This window comes from Euprymna scolopes, chromosome 5 (assembly GCF_053919585.1).
Source record: "Euprymna scolopes isolate OS-2025 chromosome 5, ASM5391958v1, whole genome shotgun sequence".
NCBI lineage: Eukaryota > Metazoa > Mollusca > Cephalopoda > Sepiida > Sepiolidae > Euprymna > Euprymna scolopes.
The window spans coordinates 9805123-9831132 of record NC_136486.1 but is presented as its reverse complement, the minus strand read 5'-3'; the positions used below and the strand labels follow the sequence as shown (position 1 = coordinate 9831132).

General features: G+C 34.5%; 1 protein-coding gene across 1 annotated transcript; it reads left to right on the top strand.

The window, feature by feature from the left end:
• On the top strand, window positions 1-25527 carry LOC145276699 (TM2 domain-containing protein 3-like). The gene is made up of 5 exons (XM_080127891.1): window positions 1-175; window positions 1672-1910; window positions 9319-9478; window positions 17764-17839; window positions 21706-25527. The coding sequence occupies exons 1-5, from the start codon at window positions 61-63 to the stop codon at window positions 21872-21874; spliced, it is 759 nt and encodes a 252-aa protein (XP_079984017.1). The 5' UTR covers window positions 1-60; the 3' UTR covers window positions 21875-25527.
• The last annotated feature ends 483 nt before the right edge of the window (window positions 25528-26010 follow it).

Below are 26010 nucleotides of genomic sequence, written 5' to 3'. Positions count from 1 at the left end.
TTTCCGGTTGGCTTCCCGGTGATAAATTATGATGTTGTTTGTTCGTGATGGAGATTTACAATGATCAGCTTACGGAATGATCTATTCAGGACGGGGAGTTTCCCCTTTCTGCTTTCAATCATTTTGATTCTTTTTATTTTTATAGGGGCCGACATTTCCAGCGATAGTATCGATGGTGAGTGGTGGATTTTTAACAAAATTTTACCAAAGAAAAAATTACAAATAATTGCGATAACGAAGTATTTTCAATCAAGACGAATCAACATTTTGTTTTGTTTACTGATATTTCTTTTAAAACTTCATTGCTTACAATATAGATTTTTTTTTTTTTTTAATATATATATTTTTTAGAACATTTTTTTTATTCAAAAGAAATCGCAATGTCGTAATTTAAAAATGGAAAAGACATCAATTAACTTCCTAGTTTTCAGGCACTAAGTCCGGATATATTTATTGACGTTGTGTACGATACGAGTTAAAACTCACGAGTTCTGTAGTGTGTTATGTATTGTTTTTATCTTATGTTACGTATTTTTATTTAAAAAAAAAAAAAAAAAAAAATGGTGTATGTCCAAAGTTAACCTAATTAAAAAAAAAAAAAAAATCTTTGATGTAAGTACTCGTCAAGGAACGAAAATGTCATATTCCAAAAATCTCGTAAATTGACCAAGCAGTTTGTTTTTAATTAAGAAAGATTAAATTTTATGAGTAAGAACGTTGTGTTTTGGTCCGCCACATTTAATTAATAAAAGGAGACAACTCGATTCGAACTATGACGTAAAAATCAGCCATGTAATAATGGCTACTACAATTTACTAGTAGCAAAATCACTAAGTGTAAAAAACTGATTTTCTATGTATAAAAAGACGGAACTTCTGCATTACATGGACGGAGCCATTTTTTCGGTGCGGTGCGGTGCACTAAACTGTCGCCAAGTGGCGTTTCTCTTAATTAAAATTGTTTATTAATTTAAAAATTAAAACTTGGATTTGTTTTACTATCCACATAGATTCGAAAAAATTGTCAAAAAACAAATATATAACAAACAAATGTTATCAAAGGCAAGATAAGTTACTCTTCTACCTATCTGGAAAAGTTTTTAGTGGTTTTACTTTAAAACGTGTAATCGGTTTGAAAAGCATACAGTGTTTATCCATATATTTGAAAAAGACAAATGGCAGCAGGCTCTTAGTGGAATACGTTAAGTTTGGGAAAATAAGTTCAAACTAAAAAATTATACAAAATACTGTTAGAAACCTACCGAATATATGTCAACCTATGTCACGTTAACATATATTGACAGTGGTTTTAGCTGGATGAGTGTTTTTGTAAAAGTTTGGCAAGTGGGACGAGAGAGTTGAGCTCAGATGTACAGATTCTTGAGTTTAACAAATCCTCAGTTCAACAAGATACACCTGAAGAAGGTCGGAGATTACATCGGCTGAAACGTTGTAACATAACACTCAAGATGAGAACAGTAGTTCGAATAATATGGAGTAATTTTCATATATTTTTTTAATGGATTTCATATTTGATTACAAAAAATTGTACACTGGATTTGCTGATCATAGTATTCTTCCCAAAAATTGCCAACATATTTTTTTTTCACAGAAATTTTGAGGATTGATTGCCCATCTTTATTTTTTATTTCCTTCTTTTTCCAATTTAAAGTGTCCACGTTGAATAAAGGCGATATTCTGAGCACACCGCAGATCCCGTTCAACCAGGCCTCTAATGCCAGTACTAAAGGCCAGCAGTTTGTCCGTGATGTTTCTGCTGATCACTGTCCGAGTCGGACGCCTTGTGAAGACTTGGGTCCGAACTGCATCAACTGTAATTTTAATTACTCCTGTACTTACGGAAAAATCACTTCTGTCACTTGCGAAGCGAAGCAAGGAATTAATTGTACGGTGAGCAAAACTTTTTCATTTTTTTTCAATTAGTTTCTCTCTGTAATTTGTTGCTGTGATTATTTACACTATTTTTGATTGAAATAATGATTCTTCACTCTGTAATTAAGATCAATATGTGATGTAACGATTCTAATACAATTTTTGATTCTTTTAAAATCTCTAAACCAAGTCAACTACGATGGTGGATAATAAAATTCCTAAATACATGTACAAGGTGCCTTCAATAAGTTTCCGACCTATTTTCGTGTGGGCACTTTTATTGATAGTACACGCATAGAACTCTAGTCCACTTCGAAGTAATCTCCTCCTGCTGCAGTGCACTTGTTATACCGTTCCAACAATTTCTGGAAGGCCCATGAAAGTCTTCTTGTGTTGGCGTGTCAGTGACTCTGGTCACAGCCTCTTTCATCTTCTCAGTTGTCTCATAACAACAGCCTCTAAAGTTTTCCTTGACGTTAGGAAATAACCAAAAGTCACAGGGAGCAAGATCTGGACTATAGGGAGGATGAGAAATTGTCTTGATTCCCATCTTGGTCAAATAGTCTTGGATCTTCTCTGAGCACCCTTGGGACAACTTCATGCAAATCTTCTGCATCTTCAGTTCCTTGCAAATAATTGTGTATACAGTTCCTACACTGACATCAAACTGTGCACTTATCGTCTCTATAGACACATAACGGTCCTTATCCATGAAATTCTTTATTTGGCCAATTAACTTTGGTATTCTGACTTCCTTACTCCTCTCATCATCCCTCACAGACTCCCTGCTTTTCTTAAATCTCTTATGACACACAAGAACTGATGCTTAATTCATGCAAGATGGTCTAAAAGCAGTCTAAAGTATTCCATTTATGTGGTATTTTTTTTTTTTTTCAAGTTTAAAAGAATTTTATTGCATATCGTTCTTCTAAAATGTTCTCACGTCCATATTGCATTTTTGAAATTCACCAGCTATGACAAGCTTTAGTAGGGTGTATTCCAACTCCTGCTGTAACTGTTCATCTGCACCTGAAATCATAAAAATTGGTCAGTCATCTTATAATATGCATAGCAATAACATACTGAACTTTCAAGAATCTATAACAATTTTAAATGTCTGTATAAACATTTAAGGCACCTCATACCTAAGGAGAGTGCTGCATTTATACTTTCAGAGCCATGGCTGATGAGGGTAAAGTTCTGATTAGAGTAAAAACAGTAGAGAAAGTATAAGTAACATAAGTAGCAGTGTTGCTAGTCTAAAGCACATGAAGGCCTGGTCATCTGATTCTAGACTGTGCAGACTTGTCCCGTGTAGATATCTGTCAGAATTGTTACGGCAGAGAAGAAGGTATTTTGCCATGTTAAAACAGAGGGGATTGAGGAGTGAATGTTAGTTTCCCTTGATTCTAGGATATCAGGAGAGTTTGTAAATAATGTTACCTAGTTCTGCTTATGTATTGAGCATTGTTGAAGTAAAATAATAATAATAATAATATATATAGACTAGCAAAAGTACCCGTCGTTGACTGGGTTCAAAAACAGCCTACAGAAAATGGACTTTGATTTATGAAAGTATGATAGGTTATGAAAAGGAAGGGTTTTAAAGAGATATCTTCGAATTTGGGAGTATCAAAACCAAAGCAAAATATGATGAAAGTAAAAATAAAATAGATAAACCCCATAATTTATTATACCATACCTGTTCACACTGAAACACTTATCACAATATTCTGTGGATCTATATCAAAAAACCTTGTTAAACTTTGTGACATATTTCCATTCTATGGAGGTCATGAACGAACACCCCATAATTTTATTATACCATATTTCTTCAAACTGAAACATAATTATCAAAGTATACTTACGCATATGGATATGAAAAGTCTTTATTAAAGTTTGTGCTTATTTCCATTCTGTGGAGACCAGGTGTGAACACAGACCCCACAATTTTATTATACCATCCCTATTTTAGTTAAAACATACTTATTAAAGTATTATTATGTACATCTATATCAAAAACACTTGTAAACGTTTTTTTTTAATTTTACAATTTTTTATTTCCATACTTTGTGGACCAGGTGCATATGCAGACCCCACAATTTTAATGAACCACCGTTCTGCAGGATCAAACATACCCATTCCTGTGTCTCGATACATCTTCTATCATTATATGTAATCAGTTGTTTAAAATTGTCAACCATATAGGAGCCTATTCGTGACCAGATACATACACAGACGTTCAGCTTTATATATATATATATATATATATATATATATATATATATATATTAGTGTTGTGACAATTAATTGGGTATCGGAATCGAAAAAATTTGTGTCTATTTTCTGATGCCAAAAACGATTCTTTTGATTTTGTTAAAAAAAAAAAAATCTTCCACCTCTGGTAGTAATAATAAATATTTATTGATTTAAGCTTCCAGTAAAACTAAAATTTTTTTTTTTTTTACAAGGTAGTCACTTATCAAGGCCCGGAAGCCACTCGGGGATAAAGGTTATTGCATACAGTAATCAATGGGATAGTATCGTAGTAATCGTTAGTATTGGAGATTTGATAAAGTGTCTTATTTAAGGGGGCGGTTAATCAGGAATTTGTTTATGTTGGACTTGAAGATATTCAGGTTGTAGTCAGGTGGGAAACAGGCAAATGGAAGAGTTCCACAGGCGTGCACTTCTAAGAAAGAAGCTTTGTTCATGGAATCTACATTTTGGTTTTGGCACAGTTAAAGAATGGGGAAAAATTTTGACAATAGTTTCAGCTAGACAGGTGTTTATCGTGAAAGATTGGCGAGGGGGGTCACAGATTGGAGCTCAGACGAGCACTTGCCATGGAAATAACGACAAAACAAAGACAGGCTCGCAACGTCTCTCCTGTGGAAGAGAGATTGCAGGGAAGAGAAAAGGGCATCCCCCACTAAGCCACAAAGTCTATCTGTCAAGGCAGGATAGGCTGTTTTTAGCAGCTCCTGCAAAGATGTGGCATCAGCACTCCATCCTTGGACGTACTTGGCTTTTATACAGATAGAGAATTGCATCAGCAATGAGATATCTTCTGGAGCGGTAGAAGGATCCTACCATTTTCCCAGCGGCCCAGGCAACTGACTTGATGTACATGTTCCATTCCAGGTCAGGAGTAAAGGTCAAGCCCAGAAGGTTATCAAAACATGGAGCCTCTCCAAGACGAGAGCCATCCACTTCAATTGATGCCAGATGGGGATCAGAGCATTGATGATGTAAAGAAAGGAGCTTGGTTTTAGATGCATTAAAAGTAACCAGCCACCTCTTCCCCCACTGTACCACATGCTCAAGATCAGAGGAGAGAGATTTAGAGAGAACATTGTCATTTATGGCCTTTGATGTGTTGCCAAAGATGGTTGTGTCATCAGCATAGATGTCAACGAATGATTTAAGTATGTGTTTTGGGAGATCATTGATGTAGATCAGGAAGAGAGTTGGGCCCAGGATGGACCCCTGAGGGACTCCAGCATTAATATAGTGGGCCTCTGATTTTTGCCCATCAACCACTACTCTTATGAGCCTATCGGAAAGAAATGATTTAATGATTGAGAAAACATCTCCAGTTATACTGTAGCTGGAAATCTTGTGAAGTAGGCCCTTATGCCATTATAGATCATCACTTCACAAATGTGTTTTTACTTTTGAAAAAATATTTGCATATTTAATGTGTTTTTATCATAATTGGAACAGAATAACCATTTTACAGTTAAATATTTAGAGATTTACAAAGAATCAGAATCAGGAATTTAGTACGGAATCGGGGAAAGATATTGGTATTATCCCATCACTATTGGAAAAATATTGGTATTATCCCATCACTATTGAAAAAATATTGGTATTATCCCATCACTATTGGAAAAATATTGGTATTATCCCATCACTATTGGAAAAATATTGGTATTATCCCATCACTATTGGAAAAATATTGGTATTATCCCATCACTATTGGAAAAATATTGGTATTATCCCATCACTATTGGAAAAATATTGGTATTATCCCATCACTATTGAAAAAATATTGGTATTATCCCATCACTATTGGAAAAATATTGGTATTATCCCATCACTATTGAAAAAATATTGGTATTATCCCATCACTATTGGAAAAATATTGGTATTATCCCATCACTATTGGAAAAATATTGGTATTATCCCATCACTATTGGAAAAATATTGGTATTATCCCATCACTATTGGAAAAATATTGGTATTATCCCATCACTATTGGAAAAATATTGGTATTATCCCATCACTATTGGAAAAATATTGGTATTATCCCATCACTATTGGAAAAATATTGGTATTATCCCATCACTATTGGAAAAATATTGGTATTATCCCATCACTATTGGAAAAATATTGGTATTATCCCATCACTATTGGAAAAATATTGGTATTATCCCATCACTATTGGAAAAATATTGGTATTATCCCATCACTATTGGAAAAATATTGGTATTATCCCATCACTATTGGAAAAATATTGGTATTATCCCATCACTATTGGAAAAATATTGGTATTATCCCATCACTATTGGAAAAATATTGGTATTATCCCATCACTATTGGAAAAATATTGGTATTATCCCATCACTATTGGAAAAATATTGGTATTATCCCATCACTATTGAAAAAATATTGGTATTATCCCATCACTATTGGAAAAATATTGGTATTATCCCATCACTATTGGAAAAATATTGGTATTATCCCATCACTATTGGAAAAATGAGAAGACTTTGATTTTGGGTCAGTCTTTTATATTTTGTGTTTGAATGTGATTTAATAAATTTTGTAATTTTTTTGTCCCATTTTATTTTCATAATTTCAAAATTTCCTGTATTTATGCTCTATTTATAATATTGAGCATTTTCTTTTGAATAATATAAAATATTCAATGTAAAAATTAATTTTCTTTTTCATTCTTTTACTTCTAAATTTGAGTTAATTAATGTGTGTGTGTGAAATTGGTATATTCAGGCAGCATTTTTTCATTCAAACAGACATTAAATACAACGGAGATGCTTTGCCTTATGATTTTTTATTTTTCGATTTTCCGTATAATCTTTTTTATATCAAAATCGAAATTATTGATGAAAGTTCTAAAGTTATCATGAACGCTTTTGATTCAACTGTGAATTATCTTCAGGTGTTGATGAGGTGAAGATGAAATGGAAAATGAAAAATAAAATACACAATAAATTGTATCGCGTGATAGAAGGTTAAAAGTATATAAAACTTTTATTAAAAGTCGGTTAAAGTCTATTAAACATCTGAGTATTTGAATCAAATTTTAGAGTTGAAAAAAAAGGCAGTTAAAAGCATCGTCTATAGATACTTAACCCGTGTGGATAACAACTGTAGAATTTAATTTATTATTTACTGTAAGATATTTAGAACTCAAAACCTTGTGGTTAAAAACAACTCCTCCTTGGCTATAAAAACAGAGCAAACCAATATTGTGTATAACGTCAAATGCCCTCAATCTTAACATAAGAATAATACATACATTGGACATACAACAACACTGTCTTGTCAACTTACTATGCATTTAAATAACACCAGCGCCATATACCAGCATTTGATAAAAGAACATAACTGTCCCTGCCTCTAATCTTAGACAAATCCTTGTTGATAATACAAAAATTGCACAACACAAAAACAATTTTAAAAAGTTATCGAGACCTCCTATATTAGAACCCATCACCTACTATAAATAGCATCGCATTTGAGAAGAGCAGCAATGTCTTAAAATATCTGGCGTAGCACATAAACGACATATCACTCGATACAATTTATTGTATATTTTACTTTTTCACTTTCCATTTTCACCGATATTCATCTTCACTTTATAAACACCTGAAGATAGTTCGCAGTCGAGTCGAAAGCACTCATGATAACTATGGAATTTTCATCAATATTTTCGATATTGATATAAAAATAATTATTGAAAAAAATAATAAAAAAAGAATCGTAAAGCAAAATATCTCTGTTGTATTTAATAATATCTGTTTATATATATATTGATTTAAAGGTTATGAGGAGTTTTTTGAAGCATGAAAACGATGTTACTGCTTGTATTTAATATTTTTATAGTTATTTTTTATATTTCAAGCGGACCTCCGCTCTTGGTTACAAAAAAGTATCGAAACTTTTTTGTAACCAAGAGCAGAGCTCCGCTTGAAATATAAAAAATAACAATAAAAATATTAAATACAAAAAATAACATCGTTTTCATGCTTCAAAAAACCCTCATAACCTTTAAATCACTATCCTAGAAGCATACTTTTAACATTTTATATATATATATATAGTAAGTTGTAAAAATATATATTTTATAACTTACTACCTAGCTCTACCTATGTATTGAGCACTGTTGAAGTAAATCCTTAAAGTTTACGCATAAAATAATACGTCCATATATTAATTTATGTGATTAAATGAAGTAGTCATATATATATATATATATATATATATATATATATATATATATATATATATATATATAATAAAATAAAATTACAATTAAATTTACCAAAATGATCCAAGATGGTAAAACTAAAGTGTATTATAAATATTAAAGAATTAATATTCATAAAGTAATCTCAACCAAATGTAAAAGCTCGATAAAACCAAATAGGAGATAGAGCTTATAATTTTGTCATTTTGTCTGGGTCATTTTGACATTTGCTTTTCTATGTTATATTTAATTCTATCACCATTTTAATCTTTTTTTTTTCTCTTCTTCTTCACTGATTTTTCTTAATTGCACTTTGTCTCGGCAGCTGTGTTAAACCCGTATCTTATTTTTCTTTTATTAATATTATTGGAATTTTTTCCCCTTTTCCTTGTACATATTTGTGAATTATTCCACGGATTTCGGCCTTTTGGATTATTTTGGACCATCTTCCAATTACATGATTTCCTTGGATTTTACTTGTGCAAATGGAAATTTAATTAACTTTCTTGGATTTACTTTTTTGGATTTTACCGTCATTGGATACTTTGCCTTTCACCAGACTATCCATTCATGTGAAATCACCTTTTTCTTCACCATGTTTCCTCTGCTTCACTTTTTGTTATCAAGTAAGATCTTTCACTTACTTGCAGTTTCATCAAATACTTTTGTATGCAAAATCCGATCCCGTATTTTGCTAATTCCTACCCTCTGATGAGAAGGAAAGTATTTCTTTGAAACTCCGCGGATTAAGGACTATCGACTTATTAAGTTTCCTTTTCAGATTAAATATGTTTTTAACTCTTTTTCAAAGTGTTTTTTAACATGTTTCATTAACTATTTGCTCTTATATATTTATATATATATATATATATATATATATATATATATACATATATATATTAGATAAGTTTTTATTTTTCTCTCTTGCAGGGTCCTGTAAGTTTTGAACGAAGTCTTGAGTGTCAGTTTTGTTATCAGCTTGATCCGTCAAATTACACCTGCAATGCATCCACGTCATGTCGTGTTGTGGCTGCTCCCAGACAACGTTACATTGCTTCGTGCAAAGTCAAAGAAGCCATCATGTGCATGGGTAAGTCTGACATTTATTTAGTGATCGTGATTATTATTATGTATTTTTTTGATGTGTCAGGATTTACTTAAACCAAAAAGATACTTTTCAGATCATCATCATCATCATTATCATCATCATTATCATATAAGAAACTAAAAACTCTAGATCTTGTGAATTGCATCAATGATTACATCTGAAGACATCGCATTGATCAAAGACAAGATGAAGACACTTTCCAAGAACTGTGCAGGTCTTCGGGCCGGGATCAAAGTGTAGTATCTGTTTCAGCAGATACTGCAGGCAAAGACCATATGTGGGGTCAACCCCACATATAAGACCTTGGTCAATGTAGGGGAAACCCTTCATACCAATTGTCACTATCCAGCTCCCCTACTCCCCGGGGAGTTGGTCCCCATTTCCCCTTCACTCCTCACCTTAAAAATCGGCCTTGTGCCTAATTTGCTCAGTGGGGGAGCAAATAAATACCTCCAAGAACTGTGCAGTTAACCATAGGTTAAAGGTCATAACTATGGCAATATTTTCCTATTATTTCACTATCAATGCTCTTTTTGGAATTCTTAAAATCCAAATCGTAGAATTCTCCAATCTTCTATTACTTTGTTTTACTAATAAAGCAAACTGTTATAAAAATTGTAGCCTTAACTACACATCACTGATTGGCCAACGAACCAACACCTCAATTCCTATGCAAATTCGTGTGCCAACAGTTTGGTTTATCTGCTTTATGGTATATCAACTCTGTTTATGTTATTTAATGCTAAAACGATATTTATTGAAAACAAATGTAAAAGATTTATTGAATACCAATTGTTATTTTATCCATTTTTATGCGGCATTGTAACACTATGTTGACAAAATGTCTTCTCTAAACTTCCAATTATTAAAGGGGACATAACTCTAGATAGGAATAGTAATTAACACTGTCCAATAATAAGGGAGTATATTTCTCTAGATGCACCTAACTCAGCAGGTGTGTGTGTGTGTGGAGAGAGAGGTTGTCCTCTCTAACTTTTGCACTGTATAGCTATAACTTTTTCGGTCTGTGTACCATAGGAAGACATTTTCCTCATAAAAGCATTAAGATATTACAATTTCTTATAATAATATTTAAAATGTGTAATTATTACTACTATCGCTTAGAACTTCTTATATACCCTGTAGATCATAATATGTACGAATTGTGAACGTGCATCACGGCTAGATTTATTTACAGTGACTTTTACACAATTCTTGCTATTTTGTCTAGAAAGCAATAGATGATTGGTCAATGTCAATTTTCACCATCATATCAGACAATTGCTTTTCCCCTAATAAATGGGGGAGCTGGTTTTCCCCAACATGTTGGGGAAACAAAACCAGACAAATCCGCAGTAAAATTAAGTATGGATTTGACCTCATTAAACATGCATTTAAAAACTGTCTCGCAGAAATTGTTAACTGCGGAATAGCATGATGCTTGACCTCAATTTGAACTTATTCACTTTTTAATCGCTAAATTTAGCGTCTTACATTGCCGTTGCCATAGCGCAGAAGCATGTCATAAGCCTATTGGCCTCAAGGCTCTGGGTTCGAGCCTAACTGCCCCACCCTTTTTTTTCTTTTACATCTACAAAAGATTTTTTTTCAATTTTTAAAATCGCTGTTTTTTGTTTTATTTAAAAAAAATTGTTTTAAGAAGTTTAACATTAATTCCTTCATCCTCAACTATGCACTTTTCTACAAGGAGGTGTTGCTTTTTTGGCCGATATTTTCGAAAGTCATCCTCTCTTTTCAATTGCCTAGCCTTAATTTAAATCTATGTCACTTTCAACTGTGCAATGGGTGTAACAGCAAATACATCACATTTTTTTCACTTTCTTTTCCTCCTTTGTGGTACGGGTTCGAGCCTGCCTGCCTACTACCACTTCTTTTTTGCTCAACACACAGCTCCAAACACCCGGGCACCCAGGCTAGCGTACAATACATACTTTTTTTAATTTTTCTTTAAACTCTGAGTTTTATTTATTTATTTATTTATTTTTTTAATATATGTCATATGAGACTAGACTCGAACACATAACACTGTAATTCATACTTTTGAAATCCATATAACTTTTATAGATCTAACTGCAATTTAAAAAAAGCTTATCAAGCTCTTTCTATATATACCAATATTGAAATATTTTAAGCCATTTAAATTTTTTCATGTGTATTGCTAATTAAAAAGCTTGTCCAAGTCTGAATACACTTGATGTAAAATTTCAAATATTTAAACCAAAAATTGGCTGAGTGTGGTTTGAGTTGTCCCCCTTTGCAAATTGGCTGTTTGGAGAAATGGAAAACTAGATGGCTCTGGTTGATAGTCAATTTGCATAAGTGGAGAAATGGCCAGCATATAAACGGTACTTTTTTTTAAGCAGGGGTGAAGAGCGCAGAGAGTGAAACGATGGTTGGAAGAAGTGACGGCGAATTCTTTTTGTGACGGTGAATTATTTTTGAACGTTGAAGAGCTCGACATTTTGGAAGGAACAGCTGTGTCTTATATATTTTTTAAAAAATTTCTTTTTTTTTCTACTTCACTACAAGCTATTTCGGCAGGAACTATGGAAGCAAAGAGGATCAACAGTGAAATGCTTAAGACGTTCTCTGGAGAGGGAGATGTTATAACCTGGCTGACCAAGGTTAAACTTGTCGCTAAGTTGCGGGACATCGCAGATGTGGCCAGCTTGATACCGCTGTATCTTGATGGTGATGCTCTGGCCCTATATCTGGAGATGCGGGAGGAGGATCGACTGTCTGTCGACGCCATTGAGGAAAAGTTGAAGGAAGCATTTACCGAAGGACCGTTTGTGGCATCTGGCAAACTAAGCCGCATGGTGTGGACCGGAGAGCCTGTCGATGTTGATGCCAACAATATCAGGAGGTTGACGGGACTAGCAGGATTCAATGGAGGAGGCCGTCGACAGATGGTTAAGATGGCCTTTATCAATGGCTTCCTGGACCATATTTCTATAGCTCTGCAGCAACTGCCCGGTGTAAATACTATGGAGGTGGCGGAGTTGATTACACAGGCTAGGGTGCTGGCCAGGAAAAAAGAGAGTGAGCAGGGAATCGTAGCTGTCGCTCAATGAAGCAAATTGCAGCAGGAACTTGTGAAGGACGAAAAGCAGAGAGGACTGTGGCAGAGACCCAGGTTCTCTGGCAGATGCTACCGATGCCAAGGCCCCCATATGGCGAGGGAGTGCAGGGGGCCAAAGCCAGAAGTCACGTGTTACCGCTGTGGGGAAGTCGGCCACATCAGCAGATTCTGTTCCCAGGGAAACGAACAGGGGTAAGCCACTGCGCCGGTGGCTACCCCACTTATTCGATGAAGGCGCTTCAGGGTATGTCACCACAAGTAGAAGTGACCCTAAATGGACGAAGTGCAAAAGCCCTTGTCGACACGGGCTGTACTTCAACAATTGTCACCAAAGACATGGTTGACACATGCAATGGAACCAGCAGCATTACAGCAGTTGATGGCAGAGAGGTGAAGTGCAATGGCACAAGTATCGTTCGGTTGATGGTACGTGGGATATCACTAACAATCCAGGCGATTGTTATTAACAAAATTGTCACGGGTGTCGATGTGGTGCTAGGGATGGACGCAATTGCTCGACTAGGGGGCGTTACGGTATATAGGAACTCCGTGAGATTTGGAGGACATCAAGGGGCTGCAGGTGTGCAATTCGAAAAAGGTGTCACAAGAACGGTCGGGTTAGACAAAAGTTGCACGATAGAGGACCAAGATTTCTCTGCACACTTTGATGGTGAGAAATGGACAGTCAAGTGGGCATGGAAGGGAGAACCTCCCATACTGAACAACAGAGTGGAATGCTACGAGCATACATTGCGAGGAGGCACAAGAGTTGAATTTGAGAAGGAGGTGGACCGATGGATCTCAGAGGGGATTTTAAGACCATGGACGGAGAAGGTGGAAGGTGTGCTGCCGTTAATGGCGGTTGTTCAGCCCACAAAACAAAAAGTTCGGCCAGTACTGGACTTCAGGGAGCTGAACGTACACGTTGCGTGTCACACGGAAGGCGATGTGATGGACGTGTGCGGAGAGACCATGCGAGAGTGGAGGCAGATTCAGAAGGCTGCGACGATTGTGGATTTAAAATCTGCATACCTACAGATCCACATTTCACAGGAATTCTGGAAATACCAGCTGGTCAGATACAAGGGCCGAACGTACTGCCTGACTAGGTTGGGTATTGACCTGAATTCTGCACCAAAAATCATGGCAGCGATCCTCAAAACGGTGCTAAGCAAGGAGGACACAGTCAGAAGAGCCACCAGTTCCTACATTGATGATATTTTGGTGGATGTACCCAACAGTGCAGAAGGTGTTGTGTGGTGTGATGCAAGCTGTATAGCAGTGGGAGTCACCTTGGAGATAGGTGGTGTTACTGCAGAAGATGCTGCTTGGTTGCGGAAGAAGGACAACGTGGCTCACACATAAATGTGGTGGAACTGGATGCGGTTATGAAGGGCATCAACTTGAAATGGGGGCTACAGAATGTTGAGGTGAGGACCGACTCAGCCACTGTGTTCTTTTGGATCCAGTCCGAAGCTACAGGAGAAAGGAGGGTGAAGACGAAAGGCGCTGCCGAGATGCTAGTAAAGCGTCGATTGATGATGTTAAGGGAGCTGATTAGGGAATTTGATCTTCAACTTAGGGTCACTATCGTTCCTTCAGCGAAGAACAGAGCAGATGTGATGACGAGGGTGCGGAAGACCTGGCTAAAGGCGCCGAATGAGGCGGCTGTTGCAATATGTTGTTTGAATGAAGACACTCTGAAGGATTTGCAAGACATGCACCATTTTGGAGTGGATAGAACCTTGTTCTTGGCCAGGAAGGTGGACCCCAGAATCACAAAGGAGGCCGTTAGGACAGTGGTTGAGAGATGCAGCCGGTGTCAATCAATCGACCCTGCGCCGAGTAGACACGAAGCTGGTGAGGTTCAAGTGGCAGAGAACTGGAGCAGGTTGGCGATAGACGTAACGCACTATCGACAGAGGCCGTATCTGTCAATGGTCGACTGTGGACCAGGAAGAGTAGCCACTTGGAGGGAAATCAAGGCAGAAAATGCAGGTGAAATTGCAAAGGTCTTGGAAGAGGTGTTTTTGGAGAGGGGTCCAGTGACGGAAGTGCTAATGGACAATGGAACTGCCTTTCGCTCAGCTGCCATGGAGAATGTGTTGGATAAGTGGGGAGTGCGGCGCTATTTCAGGGCTGCATATAGACCAGGCGGAAACGGAATTGTGGAGCGGCATAACAGGACCAATAAGGTTATAGCTGAAAGGGGACAGATTTCGCTGCCAGAAGCTGTCTTCTGGTATAATATGGCTCCAAAGTCAGGGCAAAAAGTGGAGTCAGTGCCGCAGACAGCAGTCTTCAAGTACGAGTGGCGGCATCCCTGAACTGCACAGGTACCCGCGGAGGAAGATGAGAAGCGAGCGACTGTGCGAGTGGGAGAGGAAGTGTGGATCAAACCGCCTGATGCTCGCTGTACCACACGCTGGGGGAGGGGCATTGTGACAAGTGTCCAGTCCCCGAACAATGTATCTATCGATGGCATCCCTCGACACATCCTTGATGTGCAGCCGGTAGTGGTGTCATCAGAGGAAGACAGCGACGTCGAGCCAAGTAGCGATGTTCACGAAGAGACTCTGCGGAGATCGCAGCGAGAGAGACGGCCGCCATGTTGGTCGAGCGACTACGTGATGGGTTGACATGTGATGATCGTGTAGATCAAGGGGGGCATGTGGTTTGAGTTGTCCCCCTTTGCAAATTGGCTGTTTGGAGAAATGGAAAACTAGATGGCTCTGGTTGATAGTCAATTTGCATAAGTGGAGAAATGGGCAGCATATAAACGGTACTTTTTTTAAAGCAGGGGTGAAGAGCGCAGAAAGTGAAACGATGGTTGGAAGAAGTGACGGCGAATTCTTTTTGTGACGGTGAATTATTTTTGGACGTTGAAGAGCTCGACCTTTTGGAAGGAACAGCTGTGTCTTATATATTTTTTTTAAATTTCTTTTTTTTTCTACTTCACTACACTGAGTAATTTGGTTGAGACCACAGAGGTCATTTTTTTTTTCTTTTTTAACTTTGACTCCAACTTAACATTTATTGTTTTGGGCTCAAATTAAATTATAAAAGTTTGATCCATGTCCAAAGAACCTATATCTAAAAGATCAAGTGTTTAGACCCAAAATTGGCAGAGGAGTTTGGTAGAGTCTTCAAAGGTCAAATCGTTGAACTGTGACCCCTTAACGACCAAATTTATGGCCAAAATACCCCTTATGTCAAACTTCGAGTCTGTAGACCAAAAATTGACAGTTATTGTGTAGGGAAATGTACACAGACAGACAGACACACATGCACAGACATCTTCACTTTTATAGACATATAGATTAGCAAAAATTGAGTTCTGCTAAAAAATAAACAGGAGAGTTGGAATCGTAACAAGGGAGGTAATTATTATTTTTTATTACATTTTCACCCCAAACAAGGCACATTGCCACTTTGGTGTAGGGGGCTACTATCAGGGGAAACAACTACTGGGGCACTATGTTAGGATTTGGGCAGCAAGATGTCGGTTCATGTTGCACTTGAACTTCTGCATGTCAGTACAATTAGGGAAGCAGGAACCTGGAATGGAATTCCAGAGTCTAGCGGTTCTGGGGAAGAAACTATTGGAGTAGAAAGATCTTTTACATCTAGGGATCTCTACTGTGTGGGGGTGGGATTTAGCTGCCTGTCGGGTTTGTTGAGGGTGTCTACGTCATGGGGGCACAAGTGTCTGCAGTTCGTCAGAGCATTCACCATTAAAATACTTGTAGAACAGGCAGAGGGATGCAACATTACGTCGACGGGACAGAGGCTAGAGCTTAGATACCAGTTCAAGGCCTATCAGATTGGCGACTCTTTTTTGAACCTTGTCTAGGAGCGAGAGACTATTAGCAGATGCACCAGCCCAAATATGACAACAATACTCCATACATGGGCGAATGGTGGCCTTATAGAGGTACAGGATACTTTCAGGTGTCAGTAGTCCTGAAAACTTTGAAAATCTTAGGCCAATTTAGCAAAACTCAATTTTAGCTAATTATTTTCGGAAACAGTTTCCATTAATAATTAATTTTCCATCTTATCGTTTTTGTAATTTTTGGATATGTTCATTACTGCGATATAACAATTAAGTAGATACCATTGGTTTTACTTGAAATTCAATATTTCAGTGTTGGAATTTTGCTATTATTACAGAGAAGTGCAGACTTTTTTTTTTTTCTTCAGATATCTTTATCAGTCATTCTTGTGTTTGAAATAGCATTTTTGTCATTTTGTAAAGTTTAACTTTAAAGACCACTGACAGTAAAATGATTCATGCCTTTTATCTCTTCATTATATTTTTGAAGTGTTACTACTTTCAATCAACTGAATGGTTTATCAAAGTATGCAGTATCATGATATATAGAAGTTAAACCTAGCTAATATGAGTCAAAGACAGGCTTAGATCTGATGACCTCAGAGGAAGATTAAATCTGAACAGCATCGAGAGACGTGTGCAGAACAGGAAACTTTGATGGTTTGGTCACATTTAAAGATTGGTTAAAAATGATTTGGTTAGTAGATGTAGAAGAGCTAAGGTAGTAGGATAGGCTGGGAGGAAGTGATAGGGATGGATCTATAGAGAAAGATGAATACCTGGCCAGAGATAGGTTAGTTGGAAGTTAATTTCTAAAAGTGATCCCCCCCCCAGCCAAGCTTTCACAAAAAACACTTGTCTAATTACAACAACGATTATCAGCAGTCTCCCTCTCTCTATATGTGCCGAAATCTAAACGCAAGTTCCATGAACAGAACTTCTTTTCTAGAACTACCCGCCTGTGAAACTTTATTCTGTCTGCTTTCCAGCTGACTACAATATGATCATTTTCAAGTCTAATGTAAACAAGTTCTTGTTGAGCTCCCTTTCTAAATAATCCATTTCAACCCATTTTCACCACTATCTGTTAATATGCTGTTGTCTCAGTGACTACTGGACACTTATTAACCCTTATTGGCATGAGTGGTGTTTGGACTTTAATCAGTGATGACTCGCATGTAAAAAAAAAGTGGTCCAATATTTATTAGCATGTAAAACAGATGCTAAATTGAATATTATGATGATGATGAAGCAACAATAATTTTAGTCTGATTCTTTAACAGATGTCAGAGTTTTGTATATTTTGATGATTTTTTTTTTTTTGAAAAGGCAACCGGATTTTCTACAAATATCGAATTTGTAACTGGACGAGTGGTTACAGGTGGAGCACAGCCCTTTTGTTCAGGTGAGTCAGTATGATGTCTTCCACTTTATAAAACACAGATTCTCCTCTGCTTTTATTCTTTCGATTTCAGTGATATCTAGTCGATTGCTATGAAACTGTACCCCCCCACACATAGATAAAATTTATAGGAAAATGATAACATTTAAAATAGAGTAAAATTATTCACTTTTTTTATTTAAAAAAAAATTTCTTTTTAAAAATTCTTTTTCACCCTAAACAAAGCATATTGAGTCTCAGGATCTTTGTTCACATTACATTTAAACTTCAGATTAGTACAGTCAGGAAAGCAGGAAACTGAGAGTGAATTCCAAAGTCTAGTAGTCCAAGGGAAGAAACTATTAGAGAAGAAGGCTTTCCAGCATGTATGGATATCAACAATGAAGTGGTGGGATTTTGCTGCTGCATGTCATGTTATTACATATATTAATAACTACCCCCATTCTCCCCCATTTTTTTTGACTCCTTCCTCCCCTGTAAATAATATCCACGTTGATATACACCTCTACTTTATTACTGAGTTTAGACTTGTAGTACAATTCGATTTACTAGTTTTTTTTTTTTTTTGATAAGACAATTCTAGAAAGGTCTTTGGGAGAGTTACTGCCCTTGTCCGAAATTTCTAGATGTTAAAAAACAATGTGGTTTATATCTTTTTTTTTTGTATGTTTGCTTTGTTTTAATTTAAACTCATTTCAAACCATAGCGTATCATTCCCATAAATAATTAGTTTAGACCCCCCCCCCTTCCGCACCCGATGGTATAGTTATTTGGAAAAAAATGCATCTATTTTTTACTAAAAATTGCATAATTATCCCAAAAAGTGAATTTATTAATAGAAACTGGTTTTTGATCTATCACAACAAATGATTCTTGAAACAGAGTTTTTTATGGAAGCCCAAAATTTCAAAAAAGTCAATTTTTATTTTTAAATTAGCAGGCCACCTGGCGTTGCCCGGTTTTAAGATATGCTTAAATATGATATTTTAATTCATGCAGATTACATATTTATTATTATAGAGACAATTCTTTATCAATTATTATATTGAACCTAATATATAGTAGTGAGATCAAAACTAAATATATATGTTTGGTAGAGTTCTCAAAGGTCAAATCGTTGAACTTTGACCCCTTAACAGCCAAATTTCTGGCCGAAAACCGATTAAAAAGATTTTCCCAAATCTCAATACCCCTTATGTCAAATCTTGAGTCTGTAGACCGAAAATTGACAGTTATTGTGTAGGGAAATGTACACAGACAGATAGACACACACAGACATTTTTACTTTTATAGATATATAGATAAATAAATAATGGAATTATTATAGTGGGGAGGGGAAGAACGTCTTTACCCCCCCCCCACCATAATAATTCTATTATTTATTTATTCAAATGTAGCTGCAGTGTGTGCTATGTTGGGCGAATGTCTCAAAGAATATATAATAGGGTAAAACATGTTCCATCCAAAATTTGGAATGGAAACTACCTACCTTCGGACGTTTTGAGCAATACCCATGGCTCATCTATAGGGGAGTACCTTATAAATAATCGTATTTGCGCTTCGAATTTTAGTGCCGACTTTTTTTCCATCCTTAGCAAGTCGCACTCTCGCTACAATCTCAAAATTCTAGAAACAATATATATTAAGACTCTAAACAAAAAGAGAATTTCTTAGAGCTCAATCTGGTTTCTATTTAATTATTAGTTTTCCCACCTTTTCTTTTTTTTTTTTTACCCCTGCTTTTTCATCTCCATTTCATTGTCCCCCCCATTTTTGTTTTTTTTTAAACGTAATTATTAAGCTCGATTTTAGCTCTGTTGAGCAAGCTTCGAAACCGGTCGGCTGACGTATTCATTTTTTATTTTTTTATTTCACAATCTAAAATAATGTTTTCGAACAGGTTTAAAATTAGTCTTTACATAGCCATCATAAAATATTGTACCCCGCAAAAAATAATTCAGATTTAATAGTTTTGTTGGCTATTGGTAAAAATGCTCAAATTCTGAAAATATCGACCGTGTCTGTTCATCAATATTTTTGTTTAGAATTTGAAATAAAACTTTTGTAAAATGTTTACGGCGTTACTTAAAGTATTTCTTTTACATGATGATTCAATTCTTAAATTTAGTCGTAATGATTTATTTTTTGCAAAAGTAACAGAATTGGTGATTCTCTAGAAATAACATCTAGATGATTGTACTGGGATGCAAATCCTGTTTTTTGTTTTTTTTACAATTTTGTCCATCCGTACTTCTCCAAATTAACCGTTTGTAGAAATTAGTTCATTTTTGGTCCCCCGACAAATGAAGGGTGGACCTGTAAATTCACCCTCGTCTGTTTGTCTGTCCGTATTTTTCTCGATAACTACGCCTTGAAATTTTTTGAAATTTTGTACAAACATTAAACATGATATGAGTAAAAAAGTAACAGAATAGACTTTCTGGGAAAACTCCAGCCCCCCCCCCTAAAAGGGGTGCCTTTCAGGTTAAAATGGTTAAAGTTGACATTACTTTTGTGATTATTAAAAAAAAATTGATGCCTTGGATTTTTATAAAGCTTTCTGAAAAGTTGTAACTGATTTCTATTTAATTTTGTTTGTCTATACTTCGCGATAACTCTTGGGTGTGCCCCAGGGGCTCTTTTGGGGCTAATAAAAACACTCCATTTTTGGGACTATTTTACTATATTTGTCCAAAATTTTCTGTGTATGTCTATTGAGCAGTTTTCAATGGTGCTGAACTAAAATTTAAATATGTTAAGGCCTTGGGGACTTTTTGGGCTAAATAAAGGGAGGGGCCAATGATGGACTTAGCCATTTCTTTTTTTGCATGTGTTAAGGCCTAAAACTGCACTGTTTGTTCATTTTCACCAGGATTTGACATCCCCTGGAGACTTTTATGGCTAAATGGTGGTGGGGTGGCAAATGCTGAACTTAGGCATTATTTTTATGCCTCGTCCACTGTGCACTCACGGGGGACCATGCATGCTTCACTTGTTAAAAATATTTTGCTTTTAGTGACACAGTTCCTCAATTTTTTATTTTTTTGTTTAAGATCATAAAAAATTTCTTATGTTGATGTTTACATGTTCATTTTTTTTTTTTTTTACAAGGTGGTAACCACTTATCAAGGCCCGGAAGCCACTCAGGGATAAGGGTTCATGTGTATAAAGGGAATATTAGAATATCGTATTCCAAACTATTATTAAAATCACATGAAATATGTTTTGCAATTAATTTTTTTTGTTAAAATATTAAATAAACAATGCTTAATTCAATGATAATATCGATAGTTCGAGAAATTAGTTTTTATTAGTTATATTGATTTTGACTTTAGGGTTTTTTTTTTTTTTGTAAGATACAAGAAATATTGTAAAATATTTTTTAATTGTTAACATGTATTAATATAATGTTTTTATCGTAATCAAATTTAAAAAAAATGTTGACGTTAATTAATACAATGTTTTATTTTAATAAAATTAAAAAAAAAATTGTTAACATGTATTAATACAATGTTTTAGTTTCATAAAATTTAAAAAATTTTTTTAACATGTATTAATATAATATCTTATTTTTATAAAAAAGGAAGAATAAATTTATGCGTTTTGTTTTGGTACTAAAAACCTATTTAGTAAAGATGTTTTTCTTTATACAAAACAATACTAAGATTAAAAAATTAATGGGTTCATTACTGTGATTGTTAAGTAATAAATACTGAAAATTTCATTAGAATTGGTTGATTTTTCCTGAATTTTAGTGAATGTTTAAATGAAGGAAGGGATCAAAATGTTTTTACATTTTTGGGATTGACTATTCATTTTGCATGTAAAAAAGAAATTTGTTACAAGTAAATTTTCTTTTTTAATTGCAGCATCACTCTTGGAGGATTTGGTGTTGACCGATTCTATCTTGGCCTGTGGAAAGAAGGAATTGGCAAACTCTTCAGTTTTGGTGGACTCGGGGTGTGGACCATTGTCGATGTTATTTTGATTGCCATTGGTTATATCGGACCTGCTGACGGATCATTGTATATTTACTAATGCTAGTCGGTTTTTATTTATAATTTAACATGATTCAAAAAATAAAAATAAAAATACAGACAAATCTTTAGCATGTATATACCCACCACAAAATGAAGACATCATATTCCAAAAATGATGTAAATTTATCAAATAGTTTTTTTTAACTAGTAAAATCAAATTTTATGACGAATGAGCCAAGAGACACCATGTTGTTTTAGAAGGTGTTAAAATTAAAAGACTATAACTCCATTCAACTACTGAAATTTTGTTTGTATTCAAAATCATTTAAACTTTTTGTTTCACTAAAAATTGTAAATTTTGATTTTCTTAGTTAAAAATACTACTTGATTAATGTATGTGATTTTTGGAATATGATGTCCATGTTCTATGATGAGTACATACATCATGAAGATTTTTCTGTATTTTTGTATTTTTTTTATGGGATTTTGAAAATAGAATTGTATAAAAGGAGGGGAAATGGTCATATGTCATCATTTAAATTCTTCATTTGCATCTGCCATGTCGGACAGCGTTGAATTCTCATAATTTCCCGCTTCAATCATTCTAATGAACTTTGCTTTGACCCTTTATCAAGGTTGCCGAGAAGATTAATGGGATTCACACTGACAGCATTCTTTTGAGTCGCATAATGTATGAATTCAGAATTACCAAACTTTACGTGTGTATTCTTCAGACATTTTGTGATGAAAACCTTATACTATATGTGTGTATGAAATGAAAAATATTCCAAAACGCTATTATTTAAAAAGCATATTTCATTCTCAAACAAGTAAATGTAAGCAAGTAAATGTTAAAAAACATGTTATTGTTAGAAGAATTTTACCATAAAACATGCTGGTATTGACATAGTTGTTAGCAAGAACTTTATCTTATCTGAAAAAAAAAATGGCTTTAACAAAAGATTAGTATTACAAAACGTTGATAAAAGATTATTATTGCATTTGTAATAAATTCATGCCGAAAAATCATTAATAAATGAATCAGAAATAATAACATCGAACAATTATTTGATATGTAGATTATTCTGAGTCACCTAGGTTTGAAAAATACAAAGTTTTTTTAGAATTGCAGCAAAAAATAAAAAAAAATAGAAATGAAGTAGAAATGTGGAATTTCTAAGGACACCAGAGATAGATTGCTTGGCTGAAATATTATTGAAATTAATTATCCTAAGCCATTAATTATTGTAAATATCCATAAACCTCTAGTGATTAAATTAAGTGAATATGGTTCTTTATCTCAGTAAATAGTGAAAGATATTTAATGCCACATGACTCACCAAGGTCTTTAGGGATCCCACCAGTCCATGAAAGTTTAATTAAGAATATTTTACATTTGATTATCACAATTTCTTTTTGGGTTTGTTTCAACGCTCAGCATTTTGAACTTTTGCTTTATAATCTGCCTCGAGGAGTAAAGATGTCCTCTTCACCCCTTTCAAGAGATTGAAGAAAGAAAATCACAATTTTAACTTTAAGCAAGATTATTTTTATAAAACTTAATGGAGCATATATGACATAGTCACTGTGACACATCAGTTCTCGTTTGGCCACTGAAGTTAAGCAAACTTGAGTTTCATCAGTACTGGGTGGGTAACCATTTGGGAATCACAGATCGCAGTATATGAAAGAAGGATAAGATCCAACTTTCAAATACTAACATTGTCAAAATTATCTCCCCTGGGATATACTTGCAGCTGATAGGAACTGCTTGTGAATTCAATGTTCCGTAGGCAATTCACAGGCAAATGAAGGAGGGAGCCAGTTCAATCCAGCCAAAAATACTGACTAATACAAAAAATGAACTAAATAGGGATTATTCTTAACTATGAATTGCTTCTTGACTGTCTAGAATGGATTAGTAGACTCTAAGTCGAGGGGTCTTAACATCTTCTATTTCTCGGGATCATACATGATGTGTGACTTAGCTAAAATGAATTTCACTTCAATCTTCATATATTTCCTAGATCATGTGGTTATCTAAACAATCAACTGTCTAATTTCCATAGTGTGTTCTATCTGCCCAGAAAAAATTGTAGAGAACTATCTATAAACTTCAAATAAAAAGTATATTACTACTAAGAAATATGTAATGTTCAGTTGGATGCTCCATTTTCATGACCTTGTGTTTGATTAATAGGATTTTCATAATATGATTAGATGTTGAGAGTTTACAGGACTTACAAAGTAGTGAATGATGACGTCTCGTACAAAATTATTTGATTGAGTATCCACATTGTAGGCAACATGGTAAGTAATATGGACACCTTCTTATTTAATTTTTTGTAAACGTTACCATTTTGGGGTGTCCATGTGGAGCTGCTGAATTAGCCCATCCTTCAAAATAAACAAGATACAATATCCTTCAAAATAAACAAGATACAATATCCTACAAAATAAATGACGTCTTGTTACTTAAGTTGTCAAAAATAAATGATATTTCATCATTAATGAGATTGATACATGCGTATCTCTTATGTATTTGTATGCAAATGTGTAGCTTAAAATTTTGTTCATATTGCTTGTACCCATCCTGATGTGGGTGTTCTTCTCGTTTCTTATTGGATCAAATATTAATTGTAAAAAAAGGGTTGACATGCCGTAAAGCAAACCTTGATCAGTTCTAATCAATTTCTTTTTAGTTTCAGTTGCTTTTTATCTGAACTCTGTGGCTTTTTTTTTTTAATTTAAAATCCTTTTGAATGTTTCTCCATTTCTGTTTTGTTCTTCATATGAAAAGTCATATGATGAGTGTTGTAGTTGTGTAAGAATCTGAAAAGAAAAAGACAGAAGCTGGTGTTTAGTGGAAACAAAATATAATGAACAGAAAAGCAAACGCAACAAATGATGAGTGTGACGATAAGGCAGTCTAACTGCCATGAGTGCAAGACTCGTGTGTTAAAGCTGAGAAAGATATTCTCCCATTCTTTATAAGTGGAAGAATTCATTATTATCCATAGAGTGGACACACCACAACAATAAACCTTGAAGAGTTTAGATCAAAAGCAGTCAAAGTTAAAAACTGAAATACTCATTAAAACTGATAATGGCTGACTCTGTTCTCTCCAGAAATTTTATGAATATAATAAAAAATATTTGAATGTTGGAAACAATTGTATTTTGAAATCTTAAACTGTTGTAAAAAGTTTATTTGGTTCTTGTCCAGAATTCCACCTCTATAAAAAAAAAAGAAGAAAATATCATGTATTAGAAATGACATAAATTGATCAAATAGTTTTATTTTTATAAAGAAAATAATTTTTAAGTGATTAATGGGAATTCATAGGCATTACAACATAAATTTTGTAAGTTTGAATTATGTTGAGTTATCTCCCTTTGTTTTTATTTATTTATTCATCTCATTTTTAGATTGTTTTCAAAATGGTGGACACGATAGCTGTTCTTTGGTTTCTAATAAAATTTGATTTTCTTATTTAAAAATAAAACTATTGGATCAATTTATATGATTTTTGGAATATGATATTTTTGTTTCATCACAGGTACATGCACCATGCAGATTTTTTCTTTTAATATAATTGGAATTCTGGATAAGAACCGTTTATTTAAATTTTGAAAAAAGAAAAAAAAAAAAAAACTCTAAATTTGTATAAAAAACAAACACTTTTGTATTAAAAATACTGTGAAATTGTGGAACTTGTTTTGTTGATTTTAATTATGTTATTGTTTTCTCAAATTTTAACTTATTTCTTAGTGAACAGGACAATCTGTTTGAGGAATCAACTGAGCACCAACACTTGTCAGATTGTCGCAATATTACATCCCGGTTATACTCAGTTAACATTAGGGACTGCCAAAAGTCACCACAGAATTACCCCACCCTATATGTAACACGATGTAACTCTATTATAAATTTATATTATCAGTATAACCCCCCCCCATTTATTTTTTTTGAAATTTGAACAAAATATATTTAAATCTATCGAAATTTCTATTTATTATGAAACATAAGAGTTCAAATAAGTAAAAAATACACATATTGAACAAAAATTTAACTTGAAGTTGCAATAAAAAATTGATATAAACTTATATTATTATGCTTTTTTTTAAAAATAGCATTTTTTCGAATTAATATACACTATAATCAGTTGAATTGCCAAGAAAAAGAAACTTTGT